This window comes from Aquarana catesbeiana, linkage group LG12 (assembly GCF_042186555.1).
Source record: "Aquarana catesbeiana isolate 2022-GZ linkage group LG12, ASM4218655v1, whole genome shotgun sequence".
Taxonomy (NCBI): domain Eukaryota; kingdom Metazoa; phylum Chordata; class Amphibia; order Anura; family Ranidae; genus Aquarana; species Aquarana catesbeiana.
In genome coordinates this window covers 220,253,011-220,278,209 of record NC_133335.1, presented here as the reverse complement: position 1 = coordinate 220,278,209, position 25,199 = coordinate 220,253,011, and the positions used below count along the sequence as shown (strand labels likewise).

At 43.0% G+C, this 25,199-nt stretch overlaps 1 protein-coding gene across 2 annotated transcripts in view; it reads right to left on the bottom strand.

Annotated features, from left to right (window-relative positions):
* Window positions 1–8,978: 8,978 nt before the first annotated feature.
* The window catches only part of RFNG (RFNG O-fucosylpeptide 3-beta-N-acetylglucosaminyltransferase), a 33,545-nt gene continuing 17,324 nt past the window's right edge, over window positions 8,979–25,199 (bottom strand). For both annotated transcript variants that reach the window (XM_073606716.1, XM_073606718.1), the window contains exons 8-9: window positions 19,447–19,532; window positions 8,979–15,456 (exon numbers count right to left, since the gene is read on the bottom strand). In XM_073606716.1, the coding sequence (XP_073462817.1) occupies window positions 15,378–15,456; window positions 19,447–19,532 (165 nt within the window). In that variant the 3' untranslated portion in view covers window positions 8,979–15,377. The remainder of the gene's footprint in view (window positions 15,457–19,446; window positions 19,533–25,199) is intronic.

Genomic DNA, 25,199 nt, shown 5'->3' with positions numbered 1-25,199 from the left:
TGGAACATCCACCGAGGATCACAGTACTAAACCTTTCATCTGATTTCTAAATTGCTGCATTTATAGGTGTCAAAAGCCATTATAAAGGAATAATAGTAGTTAAAATAAAAAAAAAAAAAGGCACTTGAGTTTAACCAAATTTTTTTTTGTATAATTCTCCTTTAAAGGGGGGGGGGGGGGGGGTGGCAGTTGGTGTGTCCTATGCCTAAATATTTTTTCTAATAGGTGTCCCTCGTTACCATCTCAAAAAAAGTTGGGAGGTGTGGTGCCAGGAGAATAAAATGGTGATCATTCCAAGTTTTTATGTCACACAATATCAGCGCAACGGTTTATCAAATACAAAATTTCTGTTTTAACAACGGTTTATTTATTATTAGCCGTTTATTACGGTTTATCAAATACAAAAATAACTAAAACTGTAAGGCAAAGGCATAATGAGCTAGTATGCACTGCATACTAGCTCATTATGAAATGCTTACCTTAGAACGAAGCACTGACATCGCCTCCCGATCTCCGCTGAGGGGGCTGACATGTTCCCTCTGCGTTTCTTCCTGGTTCGCGGCTCCAGCGCTGTGAGTGGCCGGAGCCGCGATGATGTAACCCCCGCCCATGCGCGCGGGAGTACTCTATCCAGCAAGGAGCTCCGATTTTCCAGCAGCATCTGCCGGACCTTCAGGGTGCATGCGCCGCTGACGTTAGCGGCTGCATGCAGGGTGGATATCTTCTAAAACCGTACAGGTTTAGGAGATATTCATTTTATCTACAGGCAGTGGCGTATTTTGGTTTTGTGCTGCCATAGGCAAGACTAAAACCGGGTGCCCTCCGCATGTAAATGTGCCCCACCCCTTCCTGTTTAATGGATGTGACTGCTTCCCAAATTGAAGGATTACAAGTTCCAGTATGAACCCCTAACTCTCACGGGTTCATGCTCAGACCTGTAGTCCTTCACTAGTTGACTAGTTTGGGGGGGGAGAGGGGGTCATAGCCTCAGCTCTGAGGGGTTCATGCTGGGACCTGCAGTCCTTCACTTTTGGGGGTCACATCCCTAGATGGGAGGGGGGGGCGTGTCACATCCTCAGCTCTGAGGGGCTCATGCTGGGGGGGGGTCACATCCCCCAAAAGTGAAGAACTACAAGTTCCAACATGAGCTTCTTAGATCGAAGGATGTGACTCTTTGGATCTCACGGTTCATGCTGGAGCCTGTAGTCATTCATTAGGAGGATGGAATCAGTGGTGGTGGTGGTGCTTGGGGGGGTGGGTTCAGTGTCAGGGCTTGGGGGAGGAATGGGTGCAGTGTCAGTGATTGGGGGGGGGGGTTCAGTAACTCTCACTTGCTGTCACCTGTCAGCCAGTGTCCACTTAAATCCCCCCTGCCAGCATGCAAGAGAAGGGAGGGGGGGGGGGGTGAGAGGGGGTTAGGGAAGGTGAGAGAGAGAAGGGGGTGAGGGAGAGAGAGAGAGAGAGTGGGGGTGGGGGAGAGAGAGAGAGGGGGGTGGGAGGGAGAGAGAGGTGTGGGGGGAGAGAAAGAGGGGTAGGAAAGCGGGAGAGAAGGGGGGGTGGAAAAGCAGACACAGGTAGACGCGTTTCACACAGCAACGCTGTGCTTATTCATTACCCAGAATGGGATATAAGTCACTTTTATGAAAAATTGATTGTCCACTATGCCTCTCTCCCACATGACATACACAAACCTTATGGATCATGTAAGCTGTGTATTTGATCTATCATATACACTCTCTATGGGCAATCTTTACCTCTTTTGCTCTTTTTCATGCATTTCTTTTTTATGCATATCCCTCCCTTTTCATGCAGAAATATAGCTTGATGGTCTTGTCCACCTATAGATCCAAAACAATATACATTTTCTGTACCTTGTCATGTATACATAGATAATGTTGGCTTCAACACACATATATCGGTTATATATTTATTCATTATATTTTATACTATTTGATATATATTATGTTTTCTTTCTTGATTTTTTTGTTCACAATTTTTTTCCTTTAATAATTATTTTCTGTTGACAGATTTGTTTTAGTTTTCAACATATCATTCAGTTTCATGCATTTATTATTTCATTTAAAATTTTTCCATATGTGTCTTTTTTTACTATTTATCTTTCTAAGTTTATATAGGGTGTTTATCTGGTCGGTGGAGACGTTGGATGGGACGCTAACACTTTTTTGTCTTCCGTTCGCTTTTTTGGACCGGCTGTGATGTCTGTGTTTGTTTTTGTTCTGCTTCCGGCATGCAGTATTCGATTTCTGATCCATTTCATGGAGACATGTGCAGAACGAAAAAATGTGTTTAGTTTAGATTTGTTATTTACATAAGTTTGTTTAGTTAAATTTGTTTCATTGGTTTTCGGAATTCGTTTAGTTTATTCGTTTTCAAATCGAATTCGAAAAGTTTTCGAATTTCCAAAAAGAATAACTTGATGTGATTGTAGCCGTATTAGTATTAGAGATGTGTGTTTTGTTTTTTTTAACATTCTGCTAAAACTTTTGTGAATCAGTACTGCTTGGACCTTGAAGAAGGGGACACACCCCGAAAGCTTGTCCTGAAAAATTGTATAAAAGGAAAGGGGAGGGGGGGGGGAAATTGCGCTCGGTGTTCAATTTAAAAACTGAAAAACGTGAAGTGAGTCCTGCAGCTAAAACACAATAACCCCAATACAAGGGCACACAAAATGAACAATAGATAAAATAGTGTAGCGCTGGACTAAAAATACGCATATAATGATATATGCAAGTGGACGGGGCCCATAAATGTGTAAATAAAGCAATATAACATTCAGTCTAAAATGATCAAGTGCATGTATAGTGACACTAGAGATTAATCAAGTGCACCTGCATATATTTAAAAAACAAGAAGTGATATGAGAGTAAATGTAAAAGTGGCAAACTTCAGGTGAATAAAATGAACCAATATGACAGCAAAATGAATGAAAAATATATTATATCAACACAAGACATCTAATCACTAATAGTGCTAATAAATCCTAATGCTTAGTGATCGCACATGAAAAGGAAATTAAAATGAATATATAAACAGTCCCCAAAAAAATCCAAAGAACAGGTCCCAAAGCGTAGTGACACTCCAACACAGAATCTGGTTCAGTGTTCCACCGCAGCTGTTGCCCACCACCAAGGGATAAAAGTTGGAGGCTTACTGGACCAGATTCTGTGTTGGAGTGTCACTACGCTTTGGGACCTGTTCTTTGGATTTTTTTGGGACTGTTTATATATTCATTTTAATTTCCTTTTCATGTGCGATCACTAAGCATTAGGATTTATTAGCACTATTAGTGATTAGATGTCTTGTGTTGATATAATATATTTTTCATTCATTTTGCTGTCACATTGGTTCATTTTATTCACCTGAAGTTTGCCACTTTTACATTTACTCTCATATCACTTCTTGTTTTTTAAATATATGCAGGTGCACTTGATTAATCTCTAGTGTCACTATACATGCACTTGATCATTTTAGACTGAATGTTATATGGTCTTTATTCACTAGTCACTTTATTTACCCATTTATGGGCCCCGTCCACTTGCATATATCATTATATGCGTATTTTTAGTCCAGCGCTACACTATTTTATCTACTGAAAAATTGTATGTTGGTGCAAATAAAAAAAGGATCATGGACAGTACTCAATTTTCTCTGTCAAAAAGAATAAAATAGGACTAGAAAATAAAGGAATAGAATAGAAAAAAAAACATTTTTTTTTCTATTCTTTTCCCTTATATTCTATTCTCTTTGGAAATTTGAAAACTATTCAAATTCAAAAACTTTTCGAATTCGAAAACAATTTAAATTTGAATTTCGACGAAAAATTTTTTTTTGTCATTTCAGATTCGGTACTATTCTAATTGGGAAATTCGGATACATCCGAATAACGAAAATTAGTCCGAACTTTCATTCGGAACGAAACGAACCCCACATGTCTAGATTCTATTGTTCCAACAAGGCGCAAAGCCTGGAGATTTTCAAGATGTTCCGCTGACATCATCCTCACCTGTGCATCATATGGGGGGGGTCCTATTTAAGGAATGTCAGGGTAATGAATAAGCACAGCGTTGCTGTGTGAAACACGTCTACCTGTACCTGCTTTTACCGTCCTGAAGTGTCATTCATGTTTATGGGCTTTACAATAAATTATTTATTTCAATAAACAGACTTTCTATGACTTCGGTGCGCAGCCATCCATTCCCACTTAGATCTACTGCATGGCCCGCGAGGCGGGGCTAGCACCTGTGGGAGGAGTCCATTCCCCAGCTCACCTGTTTTCCATTACTCACCTAGAGCGGAGTTTTTCCTCTCCCTACCACAAATTAGATATACTGGAGGGGGGGCAGGACATGGGAGGGGGGGGGGGAGGGGTAGTGTGAAGTGGGAGTTCTTCTTTAAGGTTCCCAAAACTGGAGGTTCAATTTTAACCCTTTCACTACCAGAGACGTTTTTGGAGTTTTTTTTCATTTTTTTTTTTTTCTTGGTAAAACATTTTAATTTTTTTATTTAACAAAACAAGCTCCAACAGAATGTATCCGTTACAGAGATGAGACAAACCCTTTACCACTGACAGGAGTGCTTACAATGATCAGTTTTATTTATGTAAACCCTTTGCTTCACCTGCTTATAAAGCGTAAGCTGGAGTTTGGCTTCAATTTGTTAGATGAACTAGCAGATTTAGGTACACTAACACCCCCCCCCCCCCCCAGACTGGCAGACAATGCTGCTGTCCAGAGGTGCCCCCTGTGCTCCTTCATACAGAGTGGAGGCACTCTAATACAGGAGGTGCATTAAAAAGGTGAAAACAGAGGAGGAAAAAGCCTCTAACCTAGCTTACCTCTAATGACTGTAATCTGCAATATACTACATTTTTGGTTTTGGGTTTAATACCTTCTTTATTATTTTTACTTGACCCCACCTCACCAAAGACTTTATTTTTAGTTTGGAAAAAGTGAAGAAGTCAGACGTATTATTCAGTTTTAAATATTGCCCGACTTCAACTTGATTTTTTTTTTGTACAGGGAGGCAAACTTTAACCCCTTGCCGACCAGCGCACGACGATATACGTCGGCACAATGGCACGGCTGGGCAAATGGGCGTACAGGTACGTCCCATTTAAATCGCGGCATAGTGGGTGCACGTGCCCGCCGCGTACTCCATGAGCGGTCCCGTGGACTCAATGTCCGCCGGGGGCCCCGCGATTGTGTCACGGAGCGGCAGAACGGGGAGATGCCTATGGAAACAAGGCATTTCCCTGTTCTGCCTAGCAACATGACAGAGATCTACTGCTCCCTGTCATGTTTTAGTGAGACAATCCCCCCTACAGTTAGAATCACTCCCTAGGACACACTTAACCCCCTTGATCGACCTCTAGTGTTTAACTCATTTCCTGCCAGTGTCATTTACACAGTAATCAGTGCAGTCACGATAAAAATCGCAGATCGCCGACATTACTAATAAAAAAAAAATAAAAAAAATTAAAAATGCCATAAAACTATCCCCTGTTTTGTAGACGCTATAACTTTTGTGCAAACCAATCAATATACGCTTATTGCGATTTTATTTAACAAAAATACGTAGAAGAATACATGTCGGATTAAACTGGGAAAGAAATTTTTTTTTATATATATTTTTAGGGGATATTTATTATAGCAAAAAGTTAAAAATATTACTTTTTTTTCAAAATCGTTGCTCTTCTTTTGTTTATAGCGCAAAAAATAAAAACCACAGGAGGTGATCAAATACCACCAAAAGAAAGCTCTATTTGTGGGGAAAAAAAGGACGTCAGTTTTGTTTGGCTGCAATGTCTCATGACCGCACAATTGTCAGTTAAAACGTTGCAGTGCCGTATTGCAAAAAAGTGCTCAGGAAGGGGGTAAAATCTCCCGGGGCTGAAGTAGTTAACCACTTCTGTACCACCCACCGCACATATACGGCGGCAGGGCAAAACGGCTGCGTGAAACGACGTACCTGTACATCCGTTTCGTGCATGAGATTCTGTGGGCACCCGCTGCACGCCAGGGGGAGCGCGTGCATGGGTCCCGCGGACTCGATGTCCGCCAGCCACCCACGTTCGTGGTACCGAGATGCAGAACAGGGGATCTGCCTATGTAAACAAGGCAGATCCCCGCTCTGACAGGGGACAACACTGAGATCGGCTGTTCCTAGTAATCAGGAACAGCGATCTGTGTTGTCCCAGTGAGCCCATCCCCCACACAGTTAAAACACACTTAACCCTTTGATCGCCCCCTAGTGTTAACCTCTTCCCTACCAGTGTCATTTATACCAGTTGATCAGTGCAATTTTTTTTTTAGCACTGATCACTGCATTGGTATCACTGGTCCCAAAAAAGTGTCGCTTAGGGTCAGATTTGGCCGACGCATTGTCGCAGTAAAAAAAAAAAAAAAAAAAATTACAGATCGCCACCATTACCAGTAAAAACAATAAAAAGTCCCTAAATCTATCCCCTATTTTTTAGATGCTATAACGTTTGCGCAAACCAATCAATATACGCTTATTGGGATTTTTGTTACCAAAAATAATATTTGGTAACAAAAATATTTAATATAAATTTATATATATAATTTAATATAATATAAATTTGTTTCACATCTTTTTTTTAATATAATATAATTTGTTTCACATCTTTTTTCTTTTTTTTTTTTTTTTTAATTGTCGCTCTTTTTTTGTTTATAGCGCAAAAAATAAAAACCGCAGAGGTGATCAAATACCAAAAGAGGAAAAGGGACGTCAATTTTGTTTGGGTACAGCGTCGCACGACCGCGCAATTGTCAGTTAAAGCGACGCAGTGCTGTATCGCAAAAAATGGTCTGGTCATTAAGGGGGTAAATCCTTCCGGGGCTGAAGTGGTTAATTACCAAGCCAGCTGCTGATTGGTTTATGCCGGCACCAGCAGCCAATTAGAATAGGACATTACCAATCAATTGTCCTGGAGATAAGTAAGCTTTATGAGAGCCTGACTCAGCGGTGTGACTTGCCAAAAAAAAAAAAAAGTAAAAAAAGAGGGGAGTGGATGGGAGGTCAGTGCTACCCCAATACATAAGTAAACCTAACAATAAAAAGTAAAAATCCACCAATTCAAATATAAACTAATCAGAGACTTGTATAAAGAATATACAGTAAAACCTTGGATTGAGAGTAACTTGGTCTGAGAGTGTTTTGCAAGACAAGCAACATTTTTTATTAGAATTTGAATTTATAAACAAGCGCTGTCTTGATATACAAGTAGCGTCAAGTCACAACTGAGTATATAAAAAAAAAAAAAAAAAAAAAAAAAAAAGAGAGCAGAGGAGCCTCTAAGTGTAGCAATATGGTTACATTTAATGAAGGTACAACATTGAGCAACTCACATGGTTGATGATTAAAAGAAGCACATCTAAGTATGCAGGCATCCGGGGGAAAGCTGTCCACATAGGCCAGTGGTTCTCAACTCCTGTCCTCAGGGCCCACTAAGGCTCCATTCACACTAGCGCGTTTTTTGATGCATTTTGCATTTTGCAGAAATGCACGGGAATTTTTTAACATGGGTTCCTATGGAACATGTTCACATCAATGCCTTTTTGTTTCTCTGCATTTTTGGAAAGGGTCAGGGACTTTTTTTCATGCAAAATGCAGCGTTTTGCATGTAATAGAATTCAATGGACAAGCATCAAAAACGCAAGTGCACCATTTTTGCAGCGTTTTTGATGCGTTTTTTTTTTTTTAATTTTTAAAAAATTTTTTTTTAGACTGTAAAAAAAAAAACTGTAAAAAAAAAAAAAACGCAAAACGCAAATCGCGGCAAAAACGCCGCAAAAACGCTGCTCAAAAACGTGGCAAGCATGAAAAAAAAAACCTCCAAAAACGCTCAAAAGCAACATGCATAGGTGTGAATCGAGCCTAACAGGCCAGGTTTGCAAGATAACTGAAATACATCACAGGTGATATCATTTGCTGCTCAGTGATTGCAGTATTCTAGTCTGTATCTCCCCAAGGTAATACTTAAAATCTGGCCTGTTAGTGGGTCCTGAGGACTGGAGTTGAGAACCACTGACATAGGCCGTCCTCCGAACCGCCATGGACGTCATCCCTTCCACGCTGCGCTCCACGAGCGCTTCAAGCCTCGCTTTCAAATCGCTCTACTGCAGGGTAGTCTTCAAGGTCACAATTGCAGACTGACAGCTGTGAGAGCCGACGGTGCGGAGGATGGTCTATGTAGACAGCTTTACCCTGGATGCCTGCATACTTAGATGTGCCCGTTTTAACCACTTGCCGACTGGGCACATAAACCCCCTTCCTAACCAGACCAATTTTCAGATTTCAGCGCTCTCATATTTTGAATGACAATTACTCATGCAACATTGTACCTGTATGAAATTTGTGTCCTTTTTTTTTTTTCACACAAACAGAGCTTTCTTTTGGTGGTATTTAATGGCCTTTAAAGCCCAACTGAACTTTTAGTTAAAAATCCACTAAAAACACTGTAGGTATATTCAAAGAAAAGGTGTTTCCATGTCTTCTATTTAGTTTCCTCCCTATCAGCATGATGCAGAAGGGGAACATTTCTCTTTTTTATGGAAGCAGTGGTTTCTCTGCAGAGGTCCAACACACCTTTTGCTGGGAAAGGTAGAGTTTTTCAAATTGGCAAGGAGCATGAGCTTTGCTGATTGCAGAACTATAGCACCAACTCATTAGGGGACGTGTGAGACCCCTGCAGAGAGACCACTGCGTCCATACAAAGAGAAACGTTCCCATTCTGCAGCTGCTGGCAGGGGAAATGCTTTTCTACTTATGCTGTGGCTGCTTTAGAAAGAAAAAAAGCTATAGGACACTAAACATCTTATTCTGATGCACCTGATATGTATTTAGCCGGTTTAAACCGAGGACTCAGCTGGTCTAACATTTTGCTGGATGGTTTTCCTTGATACTTGGGGGTTGCTCCTTTAAAGTCAGACACTGAGAAGTGGATAAAAAAATCAAACTTTATTTACATTGAACAATAATAGCTGTACAGATCATTTCACGAATATTTGTGCAACTTAAATAAATTATAATCTGGCATGTCACTGTCCATATATGGAGAAGATAGTAGGAATATATAGGCATTATATTACAACATTACACAAAATGACAGAGGGGGATCATCTGGAATGTGGGGAATGGCAATCATGAACACAGCTTAAAGTGGACCTGTGCCAGGCCCATATAGGTTTATCAAATTGCACCCAGAGTGCAGAGAATTACCCGGTAAAACCAGTTATGGAGAACATGCGACTCTCTCCATGTCACAGTGTACCAGTAAGTGGCTGAACACCAACCCAAGAATGACTTGCAGGTTATGCAGGGCAAGAGGGTAGTGAGAAAGCCAATAGAAGGTGCGTATGTCTAAGTGGGGGCACACAATGAAAGCACAGAATCCAATCCATGGATTTTCAGTACCTTGTGGTTGTATTTACATCTAGTACCTGTATGAGAGAATTTTATTTGTTAAAAGGATTTCCCCCCTTTTTTTATTTTTTTTTAATGAAAAGCATAAATAAAATATTCAGCTTAAAGAGACACCAACATGATGCAAAACACATGTGTGTATGGTTAGGTTCTGATAGAAGAAGGAATTCTGGTACTCATGCTGTGTGCCAACTTCAAGGCAGTGACCCAGTGTGCACGTCAGCTCTCAAGTCCAAGGCAGTGACTCAGTGTGCACACTCAGCTCTCAAGTCCAGAGGCAGTAACTCAGTGTGCACGCTCAGCTCTCAAGTCCAAGGCAGTAACCCAGTGTGCACGCTCAGCTCTCAAGTCCAAGGCAGTGACTCAGTGTGCACGCTCAGCTCTCAAGTCCAAGGCAGTGACCCAGTGTGCACGCTCAGCTCTCAAGTCCAAGGCAGTAACCCAGTGTGCACGCTGAGCTCTCAAGTCCAAGGCAGTAACCCAGTGTGCACGCTGAGCTCTCAAGTCCAAGGCAGTGACTCAGTGTGCACGCTCAGCTCTCAAGTCCAAGGCAGTGACCCAGTGTGCACGCTCAGCTCTCAAGTCCAAGGCAGTAACCCAGTGTGCACGCTCAGCTCTCAAGTCCAAGGCAGTGACCCAGTGTGCACGCTCAGCTCTCAAGTCCAAGGCAGTAACCCAGTGTGCACGCTGAGCTCTCAAGTCCAAGGCAGTAACCCAGTGTGCACGCTGAGCTCTCAAGTCCAAGGCAGTAACCCAGTGTGCACGCTGAGCTCTCAAGTTCAAGGCAGTAACCCAGTGTGCACGCTCAGCTCTCAAGTCCAAAGGCAGTGATTCAGTGTGCACACTCAGCCACAAACATGTTGCACGCATCAACGAATGACTGCCTCCATCAGAACTAAATCCTGCATGCGATTTGCTTTGTGGCAAGCTCTCTTTAAGGCTCGATTCACACCGCACTGCAAATCACATGCGATGTCCGTGCGATGCAATTTCAGCCATACAGATAGTATGGCTGAATTTGTATCGCATTCGGACCAAACTCGCACAGGACCCTTTTTTTAGTCCGCACCAGAATCGGATCGCATGGGTGTTTACACTCATACGATCCGATTCATGTCCGAACTGTCAGTTTGCAGTGCGATATGCGTGCTGAAATGGGGGTGTCATTAAGATTGTATTGACACTCCCAGCAGTTCACATACGACAGTGTGAACTGCCTTGCGAGTCAGGTGTGATGCGGGAACTGCAGTGGATTTGCAGGATCATCGCACAGGGGTGAACCGAGTCTAAGCCTGGTTTGCACTGCTATGTGTCACAAAACACACTTTTGCTGCACAGTATTTCTTTTGCAGAAAGCAAAAATACACATAGGATGCACCCCAATGAATGAAATATACTAAAAAAAAAAAAAAAAAAAAAAAAAAAAAAACACTTCAAGTATGAAAAACATGTTAAAATACATAGCACTGTGGAGATGCCCTACGTCCTGATATGCCATTATCCTATGAGGAATCTCTCAAGCATTGGTCTCAATGGAGCATGAAATGGGAAAAAGATCAAATCAGAAATAAAAAAAAAAAAAAAAAACAAAAAACTTCAGTCATATTGTCAAAAGCGATCAGATTTTTTTCTGCCATGTTTGATTTGGGTAATTCTAACGCCATAGTCAATTGATGCCAACATCTTATGTTTTCAATTGCATTGCTTTAGGATTAGCAGAACATCTAATCTGATTGCTATATCACATAGCCACATCTATATCCAGCTTTGGGATTAGAATATCCAGACACAAATCCTTTATGGCTAGGGGCGGAAGGACTAAAAAAGACACACCTTGATATCTTACGCTCTGGCAGGCATAGTTCCTTCAGGCGAATGAAAGACGTCATGCCAAATAATTCAAGTCTGCAACTCCACAAAGAGAGGAATCCTTGTGTCTGCCAAAGCATGTGCTATTTGGGAAGGGCACATTTAAAGGCTTAGTTCACCTTTTTTTGTAGCGTAACTTAGATTTTTCAAAAGGAATTGAAGCCTTTGGTATCCTCTTTTGTACTGCAGCCATTTTTATTTTGCTAGCCCTTACTTACCTCCCTCTGACTGTGGTGAATCTGCCTCTACTCTGCCGTTAAAGGGAGAAGTCCCCCCCCCCCAGTAAAAAAAAAAAAAAAAAAGTGCATTTATTATTTTCTGTTGCAGGAGCCTGTAAAGCATTGCACCAGCAATCAGCAGATTGCTAGTGCCATGCAGGTCTCCTGCAGATCTATCACTGTATCGGCTTGCTCGTACGAGCAAGCCGATACATGCTGATGAAGAGAGAATGAACTACCACAGCGCCATGGTACTTCAATGAAAACTACAAGCCGACAGCCACAAAGGCTGCTGGACCTTGTAGTTTTCTATTCACAGAGGATTGTGAATGAGTGAGGCGGGCATAGAATGCATTAAAGGTGAAAAAAACTATGAGGGTTTACAACCCCTTTAATATGGGTGTAACAGGTTACGAAAGGTGAACTTATCCTTTAATTTCAAAAGGTGCACCCCCAATCACTGGGCTTCCTGTAGCATCCATGTGACTATACTTTGTACTGTAGAGGAGAACTACATTCCCCATGATGTAACTGCATGGAGGGAAAGAGAAAGACATGGGGAGGGAAGCACTGGAGGAGAGCAGCAGGTCATGGCTTTGGTGTAAGAGTGGTTGGCAGAAGAGGTGGGCGGACTTGCCAAAAGAGGTCAGCGCTCACAGGAAGCGGAGTGTTTCCTGACCCTGCTGGTTAGGCCATCCTGCAACTGATGGCCCCTATGGGCCTGCTCCAGCACTTAGAGATGGCTGTAAGATTCCAGAGAAAGGGGTACTAAATGGGGTTACTTGATCAAGCTAAAATTTAATAAAAAAAAAAAATTATGTGTGTGTGCGTGTGTGTGTGCGTGTGTGCGTGCTAAGCCTTTAATTCACTTAAGAGCTTAAAAGGCACCATTGCAGCACACATTATCAGAGCACATACCATTGAGATGCATGCATACACACATCAGAGCATTTATGGGCAATATAAAAAGGGGTTGATTTACTAAAACGGGAGTGTATAAAATCTGGTGCAGCTCTGCATAGAAACCAATCAGGTTCCAGGTTTTTTTTTTTTTTGTCAAAGCTTAAAGTGATACTAAAGTCTTCTTTTTTCTTTTTTTTTGTTTTTTTTTCTATATTAAATAACAAACATGTTACACTTACCTGCTCTGTGTAATGGTTTTGCACAGAGCCGCCCAGATCCTCCTCTTCTAGGGTCCCTCTTCAGCACTCCTGGCCCCTCCCTCCTGTTGAGTGCCCCCACAGCAAGCAGCTTGCTATGGGGGCTCCCAAACCAAGCTAAATTATACAAAATAATGGTGCACTTACTCAATATGAAACTGTAAAGCATTAATCAAAATCCTCAACTGGAATGAATAAATTGCAACAAATTAAAAACACACTATAGGAGTTCAAAACATGCCAGAAAAAAAACCAAAAATAGTGATGATTCTGAAGTGAGCAGGTATCCCTCTCACTTATAAGTGTAAATCCAATTTGTGCTTGAAATATAGATGTGCAATCACCATGCCACCTTTAAGTAAATCGGCCACTCGCCTCAAACAAACAAAGACCCCCCCGCCCTATTCAAGCCTTGTTATAAAGTGTAGGAAAATCCTCGATAATCAGGAACACCAGCTCCTATAGTGAACAACACACGCTCTCTTATGAAGAACGATTTCTCCAATATTGCTCAAAATATATAAGAAAAATTAATTGCGCATTACCATTTAAAACGATTAAAACATAAGGATTGTGCACTCACACTTTCCACATCTTGTATAACTGTAAGTAATGTATCCAAATTATGAGCTCCTCGCCTCCTCACCACTAATTCTGATGCACGGGACACTGGAAATGACGTCACAAGCTCCACCCGACGCGTTGCGTCACTTTTCTTCAAAAGGGATAGAAGCTGCAGCTCCGTGTATCCACTCAGACATGAAGCTGTGGTTTGGCCCTGCCCCCTCTCTCCACATTGGCTGACTTTGACAATGGCGCAATTAAAAGGGAGAGTCCCAGATGGCCGAGGTACTCGTGGACATCACTGAATCGAGAGAGGGGTCAGGTAAGTATTAGAGGGGCTGCTGAACACAGAAGGATTAAAAAAAAAAAAAAAAAATTCTGCCTTAACAACCACTTTGATTGAACAAGCTGAGCTGATGTTAGAATCAGATTGGCTCCCATGCACAGCTGCACCAGATCAGATTTTGCACTCTCTAGTTTTAGTAAATCAACCCCAAAGTGTTTTCACATTACAAATTGATGTTCCAATGCCCTGCCTCAGTCTAAATTAAGAATTCACACCAGCATTAATACAGATTATGGAATGTGATGTGGTGTAAATAATAAATGGGCACCCCTTTACCTTCAGAGACAGAAAACGTGCATGTATGGCATTCGCATTTACTGTATGCTGTTTACAATATGCCCCGTGTCCAACCTCTGTAATAATGCTCACAGAGGTCATTCTGCAATACTGGGTTTCACCTGTAGGTGCTGCTGTAGATAAAATCTATTGTTATCACCACCTGCTAAGTATATTGGCAGTAATCCAATATAAAAAAAGTGTTGCAGTTACTGCAGAAGTAAGACATCGATCTGGATATATCAAAGAGAGTATCTGTAGCACAAATGAAAACAATATGCTGGAAAAGGTGGTAGAGACTGTAGACATTGATCTATTTCTTTCAAGTGTCACTAAAGGCAAAACTTTTTTTCCCCCATTTTAGAGTAAAAGGAGGGTTATAACCTCCATCAGTTTGTTGTTTATTTTTTCATCTGTATCTCACTGGGGAAATTTCACTTCCTGTCGCATAGCCAAAACAAGAAGTGAGAGAAAATCCCTCCAAAGTGAGGGAATCCTGGGGTGTCAACAGAACTAATGTCCCCACATGTCCCTTCTATTCGTATTCTGAGGTCAACCCAAAATTTGGGATTTTCTTTCAATGACAAACATGACACTTAGAGGGTAAATCTCCCTAAAGCGAAGACAGCAATAAAAACCTGACAAGAGTTCTTATCTCTCTCCACTTTATCTAAAAAAAAAAATATATATATAAATTTTGCCTTCAGTGACCCTTTAAGCCAAGATGGTTTTAGTGAATTTTCGAAAGAGGGTTTTGAACCCCATGTCTCTTACCAATTAAGTCCAGCCCACTCATATAAGCCATATCCAGGGCCGTCTAATATTCATTGGACCCTGGGCAAACATTTTCTTGGGCCCTCCCAAATCCACTTGTCAACTATTTTCAGGCAGTGTAGGCTCAAGGGGCAGCTGCTTTGGGCCCCACAACAATGACTGGGCCCGGGGCAGCTGCAGCTGCCCTGACCATATCACTAAGCTCCACCCTTTATCTAAAGGAACGTTAATGGAGGTAGAGTTGTGAACAAGTTTTGCTACATTGGTGTCCGGAGATGCTGAAAAATGCTGATGCCAACTCATGGACAACCAAACTCTGCTGTAGTGCCAAGGAAGCAGGCAAACCTTAAATTAAATCTACAGACAAAACTTTTTTTGCTTTTTAGATTTTGATAAAGTGGAATTAGGATATCTGTCATGTTTTTATTGCAGTCTTTGTCCCCGGTTGTCAGATTCATCCACTCTATTTGTCCTGGTGACCTTTGTCAACGAGCGTTCCCCACCAAAAAAAAACAAAAACATCTTGGCTTTAGTTATACTTTCAATTTGACACTTCCAAAAATACACAATCTCTACCTCCTCTGCTGCCCTTCCTGGTAATTGGTTGGTGAGGACAGGTTATGCTTTTAGACACCATGTGCCTTTATATATTGTTTCACAGAAACAAAAAATTGGAAGATGTCAGATCTAGATGTGCGATTGAACTTATGTCAAGAGAGACAGATGCTTCTTCTGCGGACACCAGCTCGTCTCTGGATAAAGCAGACAATGAATGGTTTTAAACCTGCAAGAAAAAAGAAAATTAGCACATCATCCACACAACAGGAAAGCATAAAGCATCACACAACGGCGCTACAATTACACTTCATTCTGTACTTTCCAGCTGAATGAAAGTCAATCTCCGATACGTGTTGTTAGAGCATCCAATTCACTGCCTATCCTCCCTCTCAGGAAGCGCCGTGCATGGACCCAGCTTGTAAGGTGGCTGCCTCGCTGTGAGCTTAACGGCTTGTCAGTTGGGAGGAGTGAGTGTTACAGAGCTTCCGGAAAGTATTCACAGCGATTCACTTTTTCCACATTTTGTTATGTTACATTCTTATTCCAAAATGGATTAAAATCATTATTTTCTTCAAAAACTCTACAAACAATAACCCATAATGACAATGTGAAAGAAATTTGTTTGAAATATTTGCAAATTTATTAAAAATAAAAAACAAAATAACAATCCCATGTACATAAGTATTCACAGCCTTTGCCATGACACTCAAAATTGAGCTCAGGTGCATCCTGTTTCCACTAATCATCCTTGAGAGGTTTCTACAACATGACTGGAATCCAAAAATGGGAAATTGTGTCACCGGCGCAAAAATTGATCAAAAATGGTGATAATAAAATATAGGATATGATCTGCTGCAGTTAAAAAAGTCATATACCATAGATTAGGAAAGAAATATATATTTGAAATGTTCACTGATCCAAAAAAGTGCTAGTGCAATATTACCACTAAAACGGTGTCTGTACCATGTATACAAACCTTATAACTAAAAAAACTATAAAGTGTGACGTATCAATAGGTCAATATATGGTGCAAATTATCAAGTGCAAAATATCAAGTGCAAAATATCAAGTGCAAAATATCAAAACTCCAGAACATAGGTTTTTTACAATAGTCCCCAGAGTCCACTTCAATTTATTATATAAATTCCATGTGCATATTGTGCACCAATTCACATCCGTGCACGTGTTTCGAATATGTACATGCTTCCTGATGACGCATGTATGTATGCAAAACGCATAGAGGCTTCTATGTAACCGACGTTCCTGTCTGAAAGCCGTACCAGATTGATGCTTGGAACGCATGCCGATCCCGGGAAACAAAGTGGCGGAGCTACCCAGTTTCCCCGAAAATAAGACCTAGCGTGATTGTCGGTGATGGCTGCAATATAAGCCCTACCCCCCAAATAAGTCCTTGCAGGTCTTATTTTCAGGGTAGGGCTTATTTTCGGGGAAACAGGGTAGGGCTTATTTGGGGGGTAGGGCTTATATTGCAGCCATCACCGACAATCACGCTAGGTCTTATTTTCAGGGAAACAGGGTATACTCCAAAACACACTGCTGGAAAGACTCCGTGCCGGTCTAAAAGCACTTTAATTGTGAGTGCACATTTTATACATTTTGGATGTTATCTTATCGGTTAAAATACATTTTATACAAGCATGTTGCACAATGATGGAGGTTTACTTCTTATGAGATACCAAGATTGGCATGGAGACATGAGGAGTAACTAGAGGCAACCTAGTTGAAGGAACGCCAGGAAAGTGGAGTTGTTATCCAAATATAAACCAAAGGCACAAGTTTTTCTAGGTTCTGGTGAGTGCCCATTTTAGAAGGTGGTGGTGGTGGTGGCACATAAAGTGATGAAAAGTCCTCTTATAGAGCATGGATGTGAATTGGTGCACAATATGCACATGGAATTTATATGATAAATTGAAGTGGACTCTGGGGACTATTGTAAGAAACCTATGTTCTGGAGTTTTGATATTTTGCACTATATATTGACCTATTGATACGTTGCACTTCATAGTTTTATAGTTTTTTAGTTATAAGTTTTGTATACATGGTAGAGACACTGTTTTAGTGGTAATATTGCACTAGAACTTTTTCAGATCAGCGACGTTACATTTCAAATATATATGATTGGAGTCCACCTGTGTTAAATTCAGTTGATTGGACATGATTTGGAAAGGCGCACACTTGTCTATATAAGGTCCCACAGTTAACAGCATGTCAAAAGCGGAAACCAAGCCATGAAGTCCAAGGAATTGTCTGTAGACCTCAGACAGGATTGTATGGAGGCACAGAACATTTTCTGCAGCATTGAAGATCCCAATGAGCACAGTGGCCTCCATCATCCATAAATGAGAGAAGTTTGGAACCACCAGGACTCTTTCTAGAGCAGGCCGAATGGCCAAACTGAGCGATCAGAGGAGAAGAGTCTTAGTCAAGGAGGTGACCAAGAACCGGATGGTCACTCTGACAGAGCTCCAGCATTTCTCCTTGGAGAGAGGAGAACCTTCCAGAAGAACAACCATCTCTGCAGCACTCCACCAATCAGGCCTGTATTGTAGAGTGGCCAGACGGAAGCCACTCCTCAGTAAAAAGCACATGACAGCCCGCCTGGAGTTTGCCAAAAGGCACCTGAAGTACTCAGATCATGAGAAACAAAATTTCTCTGGTCTGATGAAACAAAGATACAGTGAAGCATGGTGATGGCAGCTTTATGCTGTGGGGATGTTTTTCAGCGGCAGGAACTGGGAGACTAGTCAGGATCGAGGGAAAGATGAATGCAGTAATGTACGGAGACATCCTTAATGAAAACCTGCTGTAAAGCGCTCTGGACCTCAGACTGGGGAGAAGGTTCATCTTCTAACAGAACAACGACTCTAAGCACACAGCCAAGATAATAAAGGAGTTGCCACGGGACAACTCTGAACGTCTCTGCAGAGATCTGAAAATGTCTGTGTACCGACGCTCCACATCCAACCTGATGGAGCTTGAGAGGTCCTGCAAAGAAGAATGGGAGAAACTGCTCAAAAATAGGTGTGCCAAACTTGTAGCATCATACTCAAAAAGACTTGAGGCTGTAATTAGTGCCAAAAGGTGCTTCACCAAAGTATTGAGCAAAGGCTGTGAATACTTCTGTACATGGGATTTTCATTTTTTTTTTTTTTAAATTGGAAAGATTTCAAACAAACTTCTTTTACGTTGTCATTATGGGGTATTGCTTGTAGAATTTTGAGGAAAAATTATGAATTTAATCCATTTTGGAAAAAGAATAACATAAAAAAAATGTGGAAAAAGTGAAGCGCTGTGAATACTTTCCAGATGCATTGTATGCTTTAGCCAAAGCCGCCGGCATTGCTTTCGACAATGTGGGTCAGCGCAAGAGGTTTACACCAGTGGTAGGATAATGATTGAATGGATGCAATGTTTTACACAAGCCTGATCTTGTGAGTGCATTTTACATGTTTTTATTTAATTATTAAAAGTATACTGCAACCAGGAGCCTGTGAGCTCTCTCTCTTTTATCTATCTGTTTTCAGTTTCCGGTGTCCCACTGGTGCAGCAAGGTGTCCCAAGATCCAGTTTTCCTTTTCCATAACTGCTGTTATAGGACTATGAACTGTGGACTCATTTTGCAGGTTATACCTAGCACTAGCAAAACACTAGTCAATTGTATTTGATGAAAGTAAATCTCACAGTTGTAAATGTCAATTTTAAATGCAGACTGATATTAAATTGCCAACTACACTTATTCTTTAGTCTCCCCCACCCCCACTTGTGTGTTACATGCACAAAAATAAATAAATATTTAAAAAAAAAAAAAAAAAAAAAAAAAAAAAAAAAAACGAAAAATAGTCTGTTACACCTAGGCAAGGGCAAGATCATTGGCCCTGTAGCAAGATCCTACTTCCAGGTTGAGCAATACCCAGTGTCATCCAACCCATTTCCCATGAACCTAGGGTGTCAGAGACACAACCTCTGGGGTTGTTTCATCAACCCAGCCTGGGCTCACAGCACTCCTGGACAGAAAGGTGCTCACACTAATAGCACTGCTAAGACGACGATAAAGCGCTGCTAAAACTAGCAGCATTTTACTGTTACCACCCTCCCGAGTGTGAAAGCAGCCTTAGGGAAACAAAAAAAAAAAAGGGGGGGGGGGAGGAGTTGAGCAGATTTCTGAACCTGCTTTGTTGGACAGGATTTGACTTACTTTGTTGGGTCCTGCTCTAAGCTGAAGGCTCCAGGAATTCGCACAACATTTCTTCTGTTTTCGGGGCCACCATAGCTGAGGGTTACCTTGGTAGCAGAAAAGGAGAATATATTAAGCCACAAGCATCCAAAAAGCAAGTATTCTGGAATCTCAGCTACAATTCACAAAGGTAAAAATCCCCTGATGATTTTTCTCGAGGTGTGAATACAATAACACTATCATTTCCAGATATGTTGGTTAACCTACAAACCCACTGCCAGCATTGTGTTTAGTAAAAAAGGACATTTTACCTCTTGCCGCCCACGTAATGCATATGTACGGCAGCAAAAAGGGTGGGCTTCAATGCCCACACGTATGCATAGGTTTCTGTGCCAAGAGTGCGCTCCCAGCACAGAGATCGAGCTGTTCAAAGCTCAGTCTACACTAAATGATCGGGAACTGGCTCCCGTTCATGTGACAGCCAATGACAGTAGCCAAATGATTAAGCAGACCTTTCTGCCCCGTGGGAGTAATAGCCCAGTTAAAAAGAGACCCAAGGGCGGGAAGGAGCTAAAAAATAGGATTTTTTAAAACAGCTTACCTGTAAAATCCTTTTCTTTCGAAGGACATCACGGGACACAGAGCCACAGTAATTACTGATGGGTTATATAGGTATCACTGGTGATTGGACACTGGCACACCCTATCAGGAAGTTCAACCCCCTATATAATCCCTCCACCTTGCAGGGATACCTCAGTTTTGTAGCCAAGCAATATAGTGTATTAGAAGAGGGGCGGGACCTCTGTGTCCCGTGATGTCCTTCGAAAGAAAAGGATTTTACAGGTAAGCTGTTTTAAAAAATCCTATTTTCTTTCTCGAACATCACGGGACACAGAGCCACAATAATTACTGATGGGATGTCCCAGAGCAATGCTACCTGAGGGGGGGGGGAACCACGACCAAGTAGGGTGCAATCAGACCTGAGGACCTTGTACCGCTGCCTGCAGCACACTACGCCCAAAGGCGATATCCTCATGCCTTCTCACATCCACCTGATAGAATCTGGTGAATGTATGAACTGAAGACCAGGTTGCGGCCTTGCAGATTTGAGCCATAGAGGCCCGGTGATGCACTGCCCAAGAAGCACCAATAGCCCTTGTGGAATGTGCCCTGATCTGAAACGGAGGAATCTTCTGTTTCAAACCATAAGCTTGAATGATCAACTGTCGAATCCATTTAGAAATGGTAGCTTTTGACGCTGCCTGTCCTCTATTGGGACCCTCTGGCAGCACAAACAAAACATCCGTCTTGCGGATCTGAGCAGTAGCCCCTAGATAGGCCTTAACTGCTCTTACTACATCCAACGAATGTAGAGATCTCTCTTCCGGGGAACAGGGATCTGGAAAAAAGGAAGGTAGAACAATGTCTTGGTTTAAATGAAAATCAGAAACCACCTTCGGTAAAAAACTAGGATGAGGGCGTAGTACCACTCTATCCTTGTGTACAATCAAATAAGGCTCCTTACAGGAAAGAGATGCTAACTCTGATACTCTTCTAGCAGAAGAGATGGCCACCAGAAAAATTAATTTCCTTGTCAACAAGACCAAAGGAATCTGACTTATTGGTTCAAAAGGCCGTTTCTGTAACACAGCCAGGACCAAATTCAAGTCCCAGGGGTTTAGGGGCGCTTTAACCGGAGGATTAAGACGCATCACCCCCTGCATAAAGTTTCGGACCAAAGAATGCGAAGCAAGTGGCCGCTGAAATAATACTGATAAAGCAGAGACCTGGCCCTTGATGGTACTCAAGGCCAGCTTCATCTCTAATCCCATCTGTAGAAAATCAAGGATTCTACCTATGACATATTTCCTGGGATGCCAACCTCTGGATTCACACCAGGTTATATAAGCCTTCCAGACTCTATGATAAATCATCCTGGAAGCTGGCTTCCTTGCATTAATCAAGGTAGATATGACAGGACCTGAGAGCCCACGACTCTTCAGAACGTGGGTCTCAATAGCCAAACCGTCAAATTTAGCGTTTGTAAGGCAGGATGGAACACTGGACCTTGAGATAACAGGTCTGGGCGTTCCAGGTAGTGTCCACGGGGAACCTACCGTCATCCTTACTATTTCTGCATACCAAGTCCTTCTGGGCCAAGCGGGGGCCACCAGAAGTACCGACTTCCTTTCCTGCCTGATCCTGCGAAGGAGTCGTGGTAGTAGCAGAATAGGCGGGAATGCGTAAATCAGTGAGAACCGATGCCACGGAATCATCAACGCATCCGTCCCGCATGCAAGAGGATCTTTTGTCCTTGCCACAAATCTGTCTATCTTTTTGTTGAATCGGGATGCAAAGAGATCTACATCTGGAACCCCCCATCTTTGGCATATGGCCCAAAAGACGTCGACCATTCCCCTGGAAGTAACTGCTGGCAACTTAGATAGTCCGCCTGCCAATTCTCTATTCCCGGGATGAAAACTGCCGATATGCATGGCACATGCATCTCTGCCCAGACTAAGATCTGGTTCACCTCTTTTTGAGCAGCTCGGCTCCGGGTGCCTCCCTGATGATTGACATAAGCCACTGCTGTGGCATTGTCGGACTGGATCCTGACCGGACAACCCTGTAGCCTGATAGTCCAGGCCTTTAGAGCTAGATGTATCGCCCGGATCTCCAGAATGTTGATGGGTAAGGTCCTCTCTGTCTTGGACCATACCCCTTGGACCGCAGCCTGTTCCAGAACTGCTCCCCAACCTGACAGACTGGCATCTGTTGTTACCACCGTCCAGGTAACCGGTAGAAAGGATTTCCCCTTCTGCAGGTTTTCGGGTATTAGCCACCAATTGAGGCTCTGACGCACCGCATGCGACAGGTGCATCGGAAAGTCTAATGCCTGAACCTTCTTGTTCCAGGTCGACAGAATACTGTGTTGCAGCATTCTTGAGTGAAACTGAGCATAGGGAACTGCTTCGAATGAAGACACCATCTTCCCTAGTAGCCTCATACAAAGGCGGACTGAGGGACCCTTCTTGGTCCTTACTGTCAGAATCAGCTCTCTCAAAGCAGTGATCTTTGCCTGGGGTAGAAATACTTTCTCCTGGTTTGTATCTATAATCAGACCTAAATACTCCAGTCTTCTTACTGGTTTTAGGAAAGACTTTTCTAAGTTGAGGATCCAACCCAGGTGTTCTAGATACCTGACCGTGGTCCTCAAGTTTCCACTCAAAGAGGCTACCGACCGGTCTATCAAGAGCAGGTCGTCTAGGTATGCTATGACAGCTATACCCTGAGCCCTTAATCTGGCCAGAGGAGGAGCCAAGATCTTTGTGAACACTCGAGGTGCAGTGGCTATCCCGAAAGGCAGAGCCACAAACTGGAAATGGCGCCCTCCTACCTCGAAGCGCAGAAACTTCTGATGAGCAGGAAAAATGGGCACATGCAGATATGCATCTCTGATGTCTATTGATGCCAGAAATTCTCCTCCCTGCAGGGTGGGAACTACTGTTCGAATTGATTCCATGTGGAAGGATTGAATCCTTAGGAATCGGTTCAGATCCCTTAAGTCCAAAATGGGCCTGACATCCCCATTTGGCTTTTGGACCGTAAAAAGGTTGGAATAGAAGCCCAATCCCTGGTCCTTTGCGGGAACTATCATAATGACCTCCTGCGACAAAAGTCGCTCTAACGCTAGAAGGAGCGACTGCTTCTTCTCTGGGTCTCTGGGAACCTTTGATCTGAGGAACCGAGGAGAAGGGAATTCCTGAAACTCCAGCTTGTACCCTAAGGTTACCGTGGAGATTACCCATCTGTCCTGGAAGTCCTCGTGCCAGAGCTCTGAGAACTGTCGCAGTCTTCCCCCCACTCGAGTGAGCGGGGGCGCCCCCTTATGCAGAGGTCTTAGTGTTTTGCCTAGTAGGCTTCTTTCCCCAGGACTTCTTTTGTCCCTGGGGTTGACTCTTGTCTCTGGACCCCGATGGAGGTGGCCGTCGAGACTGCCTGGAGGCTGAAGCCCCCGGCGCTGGGGAAAGAGTCAGTTTGAAAGAGGGACGCTTACTCTTCTTCTTGACAGGTAAGAGAGTGCTTTTCCCACAAGAGATTCTCTTGATATAGTTATCCAAGTCCTCTCCAAACAACCTTGCACCACGAAATGGAAACCTAGCCAGTAGCTTCTTACATGGTGCTTCGGCTGACCAATTTTTCAACCATAGGATTCTACATATATGCACCAACCCCAGTGAAAGACGGGAGGTTCGCACGATAGAATCTCTAATGGTGTCAACCACAAAGCATAAGGCCGCTGGAAGGTTAGCAAACCCCTGGGCCTGCTGTTCAGGTAATACTTTGATGACCTGCTTAACATGGTCTCTTAAGTATTGACAGACTCCAATCGCTGCTACTGCAGGTTGGGCCACTGATCCTGCTAAGAAGAAAACATCCTTCAATAGGGATTCCATCTTTTTATCTACAGGATCCCTGAGCATCTGAGCATTGTCTACAGGACAAGTCAGGCTATTATTTACGGAGGAAATGGCGGCATCAATAGCCGGTATTCCCCACATTTTAATAAACTTTTCTTCCATCGGATAAAGTATTGAAAACTTTCTCGGCGGAAAAAAACGTTTGTCTGGGTGATCCCACTCAGAATAAATGAGCTTTTCAAGTAAAGTATGAACAGGAAAAGCATGTGCTGCTTGGAAAGGTTTCAGTGACCCCAAAGCAGAAGAGGATTCCTTAGCAGTTTCAGGTATGGGCAACTTAAATGTGGAGCGGACCAATCCAGTGAGGATCTGCACTAAGATTTTCTCCTCTTGGGAAGTCACAGAGGGTCCCTCTCCACCTGATTCCCCCGAAGAGGAATAATCCGTCCCATCCCGATCCTCTGAAAGGGATTCATCTCCTTTATCCCAGAGCTCCTCTGTCTGAGGGTCTTGGGGAACAGAGGAAAGCCTAGTGCGTTTTCTTCCACTGAGTGAAGACGTAATCACGGCCATTAATCTTTCCTCTAGACCATTAATGGTTGAGGAAAAAACCTCTTGTGTAATATATACAGGGGCTGAAGTGCCAGAGGCAGGTGTAGCCCCTGACCCCGATGGCTCTCCCCGGCTAGCCGTCCCTGGCCCATCTTTAGGGGGGGAGGATGCTGCCGACAGGGGGCCCTCAGAACCTGAACGAGATCCCCAAGTGTCTCTGGTTCCTGGGGTGCTTGAACCTCTTCTACCCATAGCGCAAAGCAACAAGGTGTGAGGTATACAAATGAACACTGCCTGCTGAGCGATGTAGTCTGGCTAAAAGCCTTGCTACCCAATGCTCAGTCTGGTGTTACTTCAGTAAATGCTGCCTAGGAGAATGCCTGTGTCCCACCTTACATGCGACCGTCAGCTCTGTGTCTCTCAGAAGGCTGAGTGCACCTGTACAGAGTGCCTCTAATAGCCTGCAGCTGGCCTGAGTGGGAGTCTAAGCACTCTGTGCTGACGTCCCTCCCCCTCCTCTATCGCCCCCCCCCCCCTCGAGTTTTGAAAAAAACGAGCGCTTCCCGCACTGCCGACTCTCCTGTCATGCTTCTGGAGAAAGGCTGGGGATGGGGGGGGGGGGAGGGAGGCTGGTAACAAGATCTGCCTGAATGGCTATCTTCAGAGATGGTGGCCATTAGGCCGCAGAGCCCGGGTGGTATAACCACTTTCTAGACCCCTGTGGCCCCTCTCTAGCCTGGGGGGGGAACATTCAAACATGAGAAATCCCCCCTTCCACCTTACCTGTTTGCAGCCTGCTTG